We start from the raw sequence: 11,732 nt of genomic DNA on the forward strand, positions 1-11,732 counted from the left end.
TTTTTAGTCTAATTTAAACATTGATTTTAAAAAATGTCCCCAAATATTAAAAATTAAACCAGATACTACTTATTTTTTTCCAATACATTGTGCCAGTATATTTTTTTAATATCCAGTGCAAAACTCCAAAGATAGTATCAAAATCATCCCATACTAAAGATTAGTTATGCAAGGTTATATCTGTCAAAAAATGAAAATTTCATCTGTATATTAGCTCATTTGTTAACATGATAACAATAATAAATAAGGCATGTTAAAACATTTTTGAAAGAAAAAAAAGTAAAGCAAACTTACTTGAATAGCAGATCATTTTCTGACCAACAGTTTTAATACAGAATAGTGAAACCTATTTTGTGAAGAACAGAATTACATAGTATAAAATCAGCAATTTACCTTTCAAGGAATAATTATACAGTGGGGGGAAAAGGCCAGTTTTCCCCAACTGACTATGTTAAAGTATAGGCAACTGCTTAACATGCTGTTTCAGTGTTTATCATGACAAGAGACAGTGTTACAAAAGATGCACAACATAGTCTTTATATAGAAGTAAAAATATTTCCTATTTTAAGACTTCATTCATGTAATTACTTAGATGTCTTTCTCTTTAGCATGGCACCAGTAAACTGTTCACAAGGAGAAAAGTAAGCGGAACCAGGAGATGCTCACCAGTGTACAGATCTAACATTCCGGGTAACTGCTCACATGAACAGTAAATTCAGCTTTCTAAATGAGGCTATCCATTCACAACGGCAGCCATTCGCCCCTTTTCCCTGGGACATAGCTCCTGACAATAAACACTGTTATGAACATGCCTCCTTTAGATGATTTCGCCATTTCATAAACATGTACACAAAATTCATTATACAATAAAACACCTGCTTTATCTTCTGACACACAGCACAGCACCACTTAGTAGATGTGCTGGAGGGTGGGAGGAGGGGCGTTAATGTATGAAAGGGCAGGGGAGAAAGAGGAGGGTATGTGTAACACAACCAGGAATGAAAATAAACTGAAAAGGAAATGTAAAGTGGACTTAATATAAAAACAACATGCAACCAAATCCTTGACAACGCTGTATATTGCTCTATGGTAGAACATTTAATTAAACAACTTTCTTTAGGAACTAGCTTGAAAAAGGATTTCTAAGAAGCCAACTGCTGAACATCATCTTGAGAAACGGCTAAATGACAGATACGTAAGAAAAGTAAATAATGAACACATGAATGAAGATGCAAGCATTTGTGTGTGTCAGAAGTTACACTGTTCTGAGTAAATTATTAAAAGTTTTATATTTTAAGCTTCTGCAAGAAGAAGCTCTTGTAGCAATTTAGCTGCCAGAATGTTACAACTGATTTTCTGTAGTCATGCGACATCTCTCTACCGTTTGTGCAAAGCTAGTATTGTTGAGGTCACTGTCCTAGATGCCAGTGCACACACAGTCCCCACATACAATGCAACACCTCTTACTGTAAAGAGCAGCATAAAGTCCAGCTCATTGTGTCAGGCATCACTGGAACACCTGAAGGCTTGCTGCTTTTTTCCTGATAAAAAAGGTATGAAACATGACATCCATTTGCAATCAGAGTTTGCATTAACTGAGAGCAAGCCCAAACAACACAATATGCGCCCTTTTAAAATTTTAATTATTTTTAAAGTTTTTGGGTCCTGCAAATCTACATTTTAATCTCAAAGGCATTTAAAATCTGCAAGTACAAACATTGTAACTTTAATTTAAAGTTCAGTGGAATTTTTTCAAGTCTGAAGTTTATAGTACTTTATTTAAAACAAACAGAATAAATAAAATGTATATTAACGAGGAATATTACTTTCAGAAAGGAAAGAAGAGAGATTTCCCTCTGTCCATATTACACATATCTACCCAATACTTTTTTTTTTCCTTTTCTATCTTGCTTTTAAAGCTAACATTATCAGGGGAAAAAAATTTTCTTTTGGATGAAGTGGTCTCACTAGAGCCACAATAAGATTTTAATTGAACTAACCAATATATTTTTTACATGTTTCATGCATAGATGGATTCCTACATATTTCTTAATATTTGGGTTCTGATGGTCAGGAAACTGCATTCTGTTTATACCAGTTTTACAGTCTACCATTAAATCTGTGTCCTTTGGTAGATATAAACCTGAAAACACAGTAAGTGCTAATGCAATGGAACAATTTCTCAGAAAAACTAAAAACATTTCAAATAAATGAGCAACATTAACAAATTGTTTTAAAACATAATTTTAAAACTAATTACACGAAAGGCAAAATATAGTGACTACAGCTACATGCAGATCTTGAGAATGTTTAGTTTTTTATATGAAATATGCTATTCTCAAAATGCATTGTATTTCACGAAAAATGTAATGTGCAGCTTTTATAAAATAGTTTAAATTTTTTGTAAATATGAATTGTTTGTAGTGTTTGGTATATATGCTCTTAGGCAATTAAAAAATACACAACCTATCACTGCTCAAAGACAAACACTAAAGAATTATTTTAGGAATAATGGTTAAATCAATTAATGCCATATAGATCAATATATAAGCTGCTTAAACCCAGAACATTAAAAATAGGTTTCTTATCACCTGAAGTCTATGCAAATGCAAAAGCATACAAATAACTGTGTCCTGTCTTACGAAAATGAACGTTGCAACTCACACAGCCATTACCTCAAGTAATCCTGAATCATTAGTTTGTTTTATTGTCCTATCAGTTAAAAATACCTTAAATGGTATCTTTATCATATTGTAGATTTACTTCGCAAACTAATAGGTATAATGGTTTCAGCTGTTTAGCACATAAAGCATCTATTTATTTAATAGAATGGCCCAAAAGTAGTAATGAAACATGAGACATGACCATAACTCTAAAGGAAAAGCAAAAATAATTTCATTAGGTGTTACGCTTGAACCTATGTACAAACATAATGCCACTGCTCATGCCCTGAGTGCATCTGTCAGCCTATGGCAGCTTCTGAGCAAAAGCAGGAAAAAAAATCAAACCGGAAAACAAATTTGGAAAGCCCAGGCCATAAAATTACGTACGTCAAAATAAAACCAAGAAGCTTTGGGATTATTCACAATCTTCCTTCTACACCTGGCCTTCTTTTCCTGCCTCACTCACTCATTGGGTGGCTTGACTTCACTGCTGGTTTCCTCTACCCCGTGAACTGCTCTGCCATGCATCATAGGATAAGGAAAAGCAGCAGTGCCACAGCCATAACCAAGATCGGCAAGACGGGAGAGAGCTTTAATGCTACCTGGAGGTCTCCCTGGGCTGACTTTGTATCCCGCAGCTTTAGTGGTACCCAAAGGTCTGCCTGGACTTGTCTTAAATCCAGCCGCTTTGGTGGTTCCCAGGGGTCTGCCTGTGCTGGTCCGGTATCCTGCTGATTTGGTGGTTCCTGAAGGCCGGCCACGCTTACCAGATCGGTTGAGATTTTTCTTTTTCTTCAGTTCATCTTTTATCTCTATGCTTCTGCCACTAGTAGTCTGCAAGTGTGTTTCATTTAATGGGTCTTGCCTCTGACAAACCATTGGTTTGTGGCTGACTGTGTGGCTGTATTTGCTTTGCTGGGAGGAATATATGTCAAACTGATCAGCAGCTCTCATGGCATCTTCATTGAGGCAGGAAGGCTTGCCAGGCCCACAGAAAGCTGGATTACTGCTGGCAACAGGATGCATCATTTTCTACCAAAAATAAAAGACAAACATGTATAAATACGCATACGCAAATATATATCTGTATGGCAGCATTCAGTGGGAACATAGTTTGTCTTCGAACAACTATGCAGACTACCTAAAATTAGGCTGACAGGCAGGACTCCAGACCACTTATAAATAAACACACATCAGCAGATTCAAAGATACTTGTTTTTCTCAATTTAATCATGGATAGGGACAAACATCATACAAGATAACTCAATCTATAATACTGATGTAGAAGCCATAAACGTTCTCATTAGGAACTGGAAAAGTGTTTAAGTAGAAAACAAATGCTAGATTTTGTAGGCTTTTCTCTTCTAGATTACTAAAGTCCAAAAGAATAACAGTAAAGGTGGCCAGGCACCGTGGCTCACGCCTGTAATCCTAGCACTCTGGGAGGCCAAGGTGGGACGATCGCTTGAGGTTAGGAGTTCGAGACCAGCCTGAGCAAGAGCAAGATCCCCATCTCTACTAAAAATAGTAGAAATTAGCCAGGCAACTAAAAATAGAAACAAAAAATTAGCCGGGCATGGTGGCAAGCACCTGGAGTCCCAGCCTCTCAGGAGGCTGAGGTAGGAAAATTGCTTGAGCCCAGGAGATTGAGGTTTCTGTGAGCTATGTTGATGCCACCGCACTCTACCCAGGGTGACCGAGTGAGATTATGTCCCAAAAAAGAAAGAACAACAGTAAAGGTAAGAACTTTTACTAACACGATTCTTTTTATTCAGTTTGCCTAATGTTCTTAGAATGCCTTCTGTTGGCCTGTTATTGTATTTCCCACAAGTTTACTTCTGACCTGATAACAGATGCCACAAGATGGACACTCCATCATTCTTATTAATTTATTATTTATACAGAAACCTGAGTGTATGTTACGCTTTACAAAAGATAGAATGTGCCAAGCAAAGAACACAATCTCTTGGCCAAAGTACTGGCTCCCTTCAAACATATCCTACCCAAACAGAAGACAGTACTAGTACAAAGGGTAAACAAAGGTGTCCATTAGCTAAAATGAGTGAATATTTATACAGTTAAGACTTATACTACAAAAATATAGGTAATATCATAGTAAAATATCTCCTATTTTGAAGGTATGATTATCAAGACAAAAATGTACAACACTGCTTCCTTGATCATAAATATGGTGTGGATTTTCTTCCGTTACAGGAGTCCTGTGATTATTAAAGAACAGTCCCAGCCGGGTGAGCTGGTACATGCCTGTAGTCTCAGCTACTTGGGAAGCTAAAGTAGGAGGATCACTTGAGCCCAGAAGTTCAAGTCCAGCCTGAACAACATAGCAGGAAAAAAAGTCCAAAGTCTCTGTTTTGTCTATGAGGACATCCCTGTGATTTTTTTAAATAAAGAATTTATTAAAACCACCACCACCGCAAGCCAGCCACATCGTTTAGACACACAGGAAAGAGTTTTATAGAGTCTACAATATTACACAACAATGAGGCAAGAAAGATAAAGATACGGGTTCCATTTCAGATTTCGAAAAAGAATCACAAATGTATATTAAGGTCTAGCTCCAAGTCATTAGGAAATGCTCGCTTGTATACTTCATACATGTAAAAGTGCACCAAGACCTGAGTTATGAAAATAGTTACTCCCAGAGGCCACAAACAGGTAATAATGTGAGCCAAAACCACTGAAAACTTACTTCAATTTATAAAGGAAAGGGAAATTGGAATAAAGTCATAGGATCAAATTCTGTTAAACTAGTAAATATTTGCTGAGACTCAACAGATAAAGAGCTGCTGGCCAGCTGGCTTAAAGTCTTAACTTGAAGGAAAAATATTTACAGTGAGAAGCCACTTCTTTATGGCAGCAGCTTTTCAGACTTGAGAACATAAAACAAGACTGGGCTAAACACAAATAGTAAAAGGAATAATTTTTCATTCATTCCCCAAGGAGAGAAGAGATCTAGGAGAACTAGGTTATTAATTATCACTTCACTAGCTGAAATTCTAATTTCAGATGAGAAAAAAGGAGAGACCCTCAAAATGAGTTCCAAATATAATATTAGCTGAAAGTTAACCGTTTTTCAGCATTTTATATGTGCCAGGCAATAAGCTTGGTGCTTTGCACATTATTTGATTTAATTCTCAGCACAAGCCTATGAGGAATATACTATTATTAGCTCTATTTTACAGAAACAGAGGCAAAGACTTTAAGCAATGTGCCAAAGACACACATTAGGAAATAGTAAAGCCAAATATGAATTTTGATAATCCAACTTCAGAACCAACGATTTACAGTACAGCATACAGCTATACCAGGGTATTTCAACAGCAGCACTGTCTTTGGGTCAGATAATTCTTTGTTGTGGGGCTGTCCTGTGCATTGTAGGATGTTTAGCAGCGTCCTTGGCCTCTACCCACTAGATGTCAGTAGCAACACCTCTCTCCCTCCTCCAAAATTTGTGACAACCAAAAATTTCTCCAGATATTGCCAAATATTCCCTGGGGGCAAAATCTACCCCTCACCATGAGAATCACTCAGCTATAATAAAATGAAAACACAAGACCCAATTTAAAACATTCCCGCTTAAATTTTTATTCACTTTAGTCTCTACCTCACCAAATATTCACAAAATCTTTCTGCTGGTAACATCTACAAAGTCAAATAGATTTGTTTTTCCAAATTGAAGAAAAGCCAGTGTTGGAATTTGTGAAGGGAACAACCACCTTCCTCTCCCCTTCAAGTTATAAACTAATTGAGAAATATACACAGGAATTAGACAGAAATCAAAATACTAGTTTATTGCCAATAAAGTTGGACTAGAGACCACATACAAATACAAGGAGAAACACACACAGACCTGTGAGCAGAAGATTTTAAGAGAAAAAGTAAACCCTTTTTCAGTCTTATTACTCAGAAATCATCCTGCTGGAAAACTCTAATAAAAAGAGGTACAGAGGTACAAATTCTCTTCCACAGGTAGGACTGCCAGTGAAGGGAGAAAATATTTCTTCGTACAATCTGTGTCAATGTTTCATACTTCATGCCTTTTCAATTCCTATCAAAGTCTTACCAAAACCTTCCCTCTGGACCTTACTTCCCTTACTTCATTTTCTCTTAATGTATCAGAACATTCACAATCTGTCAGCACTCAGGATATATAGTCTCAGCTTACATTACCTTAGCCTTTAAAAGGTAAAATGCAACCACATATCCTTTACCAACCCACACTGAAAAAAACATATCATTAAAAAATTAGACCTGCAATTAAAAAAAAAAATCCATCTCCAATTTCTTTAATCCTCTCCAGGAATTCATGCCTTTGGTTTGTATTATATTAATATAGTTTTGATGTAGCTCACATTTATTGAGGGGGCCAACTCTGTGCAAGATACTGTTCTAAGAACTAGGACACAAAATAGTCAAGAGTAAAGGTGATTATTCCAATGGAAACACAAGACCTGACTTAAGGAACATTTCTAAAGTGTAGGTCTTCTATATATTCTATATTTTGCTTCCCTGCTACTGCCAAGAAATCAGTACAGTATTCTGCTTCCTCAATAATCAATTTACAAACTGGACAAGAAATTTACTATGACAATTACTCATGTAAACAGTTAACTAAAAAAGGAAACAGAGCTAAAATCAATACCTTGCTACTTTCAAGATGGGAATGAGCACTATTACATTCTTATGTGCACAGCCGTCACATATATGTTTATATGCAAGACATATATGTTTATATGAAATACGTGCATATATAAGCTTAACCCTACGCTGCATAATGGCTCCCTCCTACTTCAGGGCTAACAATTCTTTTTTTTTTTTTCTTTTTTTTGAGACAGAGTCTCACTCTGTTGCCCGGGCTAGAGTGCCGTGGCATCAGCCTAGCTCACAGCAACCTCAAACCCCTGGGCTCAAACAATCCTCCTGCCCCAGCCTCCCGGGTAGCTGGGACTACAGGCACGCACCACCATGCCCGGCTAATTTTTTCTGTCTTTAGTTGTTTGGCTAATTTCTTTCTATTTTTAGTGGAGACGGGGTCTCGCTCTTGCTCAGGCTGGTCTCGAACTCCTGAGCGCAAGCAATCCTCCCGCCTCGGCCTCCCAGAGTGCTAGGATTACAAGCGTGAGCCACCGCGCCGGCCAGGGCTAACAATTCTTGAAAGACTCTTCCCACACAGAGTTCACTGATGACAGTATGCAGGCTACATTTCTTAAGAGTGTCAGAATGAATACGTTTCTAGGAAGTCTGGACAGAATGTAAGCCAAGAGTTACAAAACAGACTCTGCAGACTGACGAAGGTTAAGGATCATCTTTTAAAATGGTTCACTGAATGTAAGGGTATCGACTAAGAGCTTCGATACATTGTGACTGTTATTACCAGCAAATTTGTTAAGCGTAAGCTAAAACTTGCCATCCCTGAAGTTGTTTTACTGTGTGCGTTTAACTCCTAAAGTTTAACCCCTACAGTGAACCGTTCTTTAAAGAACAATTCCCTTCCCTTCTCTTGAATGTGGCGGTCATTACTAACAACATAAAGAACTACAACTATTTTTAGTAACTTCACAAAGCATTCATGAAGCTTTCTAAACATGGAGAAAACCCGCCTTTCAAGAAACCCAGGTTCTGTTCTTCTCCAAAGATCCAACATCGCATACTTCTCCGAGATTTTATTTCGGGTCACTCGCTAACAATTATACGTAATCATAGACGACTTTATAATCCTAAACTGCTCATTTGCGACTCACCTCCAGCACTCTGAAAGTCTACCCGGCAAAGGCCAATAGCTATGCACTCTGCTCCCCCACGGAAAGTTTTGATACCAGGACTGAACATAAATAACTGCCTCCTTTGTCTTCTTTCTACTCCTTAATTGTGCCCCACGGCGCAGTTTCCCGGTGCCAGAGTCTCTTATTCGACATCAGGCGTTTAAAAATGTATTACCTGTTGTGTGCCCGAAAAGCGACTGTTAACGTATGAGCAACAACAAGTTTGCAGAAGAGACACGCCATACTAGAGAAAGCGTCGTGTACCCTCCAAACATCAAAAACACGGACCGCTGGCCGTCCTCTCGGAGTTGTGCAAGCCCACAGCCCACTTCGTCTAGACGCCGGCGTCGAACCCGGCAGGCTTTTATTTAAAGGACTTCGCATTTTGACCTCGCAAAAGAAAGACTGACCCCTCCCCACCGCCGCAGGAGGAATGTCCCCCCGCCATGGCTCCACACCCAGGGAAGAGCAGGCTGCGTCCGGGCCCTTCCTCTCGCTCCGGGCTAGGCCAGGGCCCCTCCGCAGGCGCGAGTGGGAAGCCCCTTCTCTCCAGCCGGCGAGGCGCTCGTTCTCGGCACCGGTCGCCTTCCGCACCGGCGCCCGCCGCCCCTGCTCCGCTCCCCGCCAGCTGACAGCCCCGCGCGCGCCCACCTACCTCAGCCGCTCGTAGTCCGGCCCCTCAGCGCGTCCAGGGGCTTCCCATCGGCTGGGAACCTCACGCTGGCGCCGCTCCCTCCCCAGCCCGCCGCCTCTGCCCGGTGCAGAGCAAAGTCCAAGGCAGAGGGTCAGGCAGCGAGGGCGGCGGCGAGGCAGACGCTGGCTCCCAGCTCCGGCCGCGGCCACCGCGCACGGTCGGGCCCTGGACGCAGAAGGAAGAGGCCGCTACAGCGCCGTAGTGCGAGAGGCGGCGTGCGCGAGCTCGCGAGGGCCGCGCACGCACACGCACGCACACACGCATCGCGAGAACCGGCCTCCCGCCGCGACCAGCACGCAAGCGTGGGGAGGGAGCCCGGGCGGCCAGACTGCGCTTGCGCCCGGGAACCTGCTGCCGGCCGGGCTGAGGCCTGAGTGGCTCGGATTGTGGTTTGGACCGTCCGCGGTAGCTGGGTTGGAGGGACCCACCAAAAAGAGAATTAATAATTTCCTTTCGGGTATTTTTTTCATCCCAATTCTGCGATGTCTGAACAACTACTGACCACATTTCTCACATTACAGGACTAATAATTGGCGGCCAGGATTTAGACCTAGCAGTCTTCTTCCAAGACGGTTTTAATCTCTTTTGGCAAAAAGATTATTAATGCCTCATTGTGCTAGGTGCTGCCCAAAGCATGTGCCAGGGACTCAGCCTCTGCTCTTTAGTTTCATACGGATGAGTAGGGTGAGATCCCACCTGTAAACAAAACGAGGAATATTTAAATAATTTAGGGAGTTGGGACCCTCAGGTCTAGAATCACGTGATAATAAAGCCTCATTTTGTGGGACACCCTGATCCATGATCTCTTAGAATTGCCATATTCTTCATCCCACCGTCACAGGAAAGGATGAGACAAGAGTAGTTTGCTTACAACTACTCCTATTATGTATTTATAGTGAGATTTCTGGCATAACAGTCAACCCATACAAACCCACTTAGAAGAAGGGATTTGTTTCCTCACTCTTTCCTCCTGTGAATTTCTGGATGTCAAAAAGGAGAGGATTCAGAATAAGGGCAGCTACTGAGAGAAAGACACTTTATTAAGCTGGGGGAAGAGACCAGAGGAGGGTGCTCGTCCTTGCCCCCCATGCAATGAAAGCTATTTGAGGGGACAGTTCATAGTACTGAGTTCCACCATAACTATATCCCTCAGCCAGGTGTTGCCCTGCCACTAGGGAAGAAAGGAAGAGCTACAACTTTTCTGGATGAACACACAAGCAGGAGGAAAATCAAATACAACACATGAAACAGGCAAGCCCGTTCATTCAACCTACTGAGGGACTGGAGACTGAGCTCAGCCATGTAGGCAGTTGACAATGCCTGCCTGATGGGCTCCAATATAAAAACCCTGCACACCAAGGCTCAGGTGAGCTTCCCTGGTTTGGAAGGTAGGATTCTTTGGGCAGGCAGGGTTTCATAACGTGATTCTAAACATCATTCCAACTAATTACCCCTAGAAAACAGGACTAATCATGCTAGTATGGTTTATACATAAAAGGAAAATATCAATATGGAAAACAGTTAAAATATGTATGTAGATTTGAAGGTACATTAAGTAGCCTACCAAAAAACAAGTTTTCTCTAAGCAAGGCTTTTTTACTCTTCAAGTGGAATTTCAGAATGTATCATAGCATTCCCATTCCATATCATGACTATTCCAAATTCATAACTCTAAACTTTTGTCTGAAGGGTAATTTGTACATAAAAACGCTTAAGAAACAGAAACTTTTGTACTGACGAGGTTGAGTAATTTGCAGGCACAATGGAGGGGTAGCCAGAGTAACAGAGGAAGTCAGACATTCCTGGGTTTGAATGTCTGAATTTGAATGCTTTTCTGCCACTTACCTCCAGTGGTATCTTGGGCAAGTCACTGCTCTTCCAGAAGTTTCCTCATGTGTGAAATGAAGACAATATCTTTCTTTTAGGTCTGTGAAATTAAATAAGCTAGTAGGGATATTTAAAGTATCAGTACTAAGAGGTTCATGATACTATTCTATTTTCAAATAAATTTTCCACAAAAGTTTTTAAGCTCATACAAGTTTGTTATACTGTTCTTGAAAAGAACCAAATATAAACATGCCAATAAAATCTTCAATAAGAATTCATAGGAATAAATATTCACTTCATTAGAGTTAAGGGGAATAACTGAGGAAGACTTGCAGAGGATTTGAGTTTTGAGCTGGGATTTGAAGAAGGTGCTGGGCACAGATTGGTGGAGTAGAAGCCGATGGCCATGGGCGAGATTACAGCAAGTACATTTACACTGGTATAACAAGTTTCACCCACTGAATGCTCCAGGAAGCGTTGGAGGTGGGCTTTAAACTGATACTTTATTCTGGAGACATCTTTGACAGAAGCAGTCTAAACCAGGAAATGTCAATAGGAAATCTCCAGCTAGCTCTCTTCAGGGGGCGATCTAGTCACCAAGCTGAAACTGCACAGACATATCAGCTGGCTTTTCTAGGTGATGACTTTAGTAATAAAACAGAGGTCACTTGGCCGGGCGCGGTGGCTCACGCCTGTAATCCTAGCACTCTGGGAGGCCAAGGCGGGCGGATTGTTTGAGCTCAGGAGTTCGAAACCAGCCTGAGC

The 11,732-nt window shown here is 40.7% G+C and overlaps 1 protein-coding gene across 2 annotated transcripts; it reads right to left on the reverse strand.

The window, feature by feature from the left end:
* On the reverse strand, positions 1 to 9,366 carry LOC105816043 (chromosome unknown open reading frame, human C5orf24). 2 transcript variants are annotated; one of them, XM_012651353.1, is made up of 3 exons: positions 9,102 to 9,366; positions 3,266 to 3,695; positions 1 to 1,541 (listed from the first exon to the last, which is right to left on the reverse strand). In XM_012651353.1, exons 2-3 carry the CDS (start codon positions 3,690 to 3,692, stop codon positions 1,501 to 1,503), a joined length of 468 nt encoding a protein of 155 aa, XP_012506807.1. In that variant the 5' UTR covers positions 3,693 to 3,695; positions 9,102 to 9,366; the 3' UTR covers positions 1 to 1,500. The 2 variants fall into 2 exon arrangements, with proteins under 2 accessions (XP_012506807.1, XP_012506806.1); XM_012651352.1 differs by lacking the exon at positions 1 to 1,541 and having other exon boundaries at positions 2,672 to 3,695.
* Between the last annotated feature and the right edge of the window lie 2,366 nt (positions 9,367 to 11,732).

The sequence above is a fragment of the Propithecus coquereli genome, unplaced genomic scaffold (assembly GCF_000956105.1).
Source record: "Propithecus coquereli isolate 6110/MARCELLA unplaced genomic scaffold, Pcoq_1.0 Scaffold353, whole genome shotgun sequence".
Lineage (NCBI taxonomy): Eukaryota > Metazoa > Chordata > Mammalia > Primates > Indriidae > Propithecus > Propithecus coquereli.

What these genes read in the sequence shown, in the direction of transcription:
- LOC105816043 (XM_012651352.1), bottom strand. Translation starts at nt 3,692, where the DNA reads ATGATGCATCCTGTTGCCAGCAGTAATCCAGCTTTCTGTGGGCCTGGC.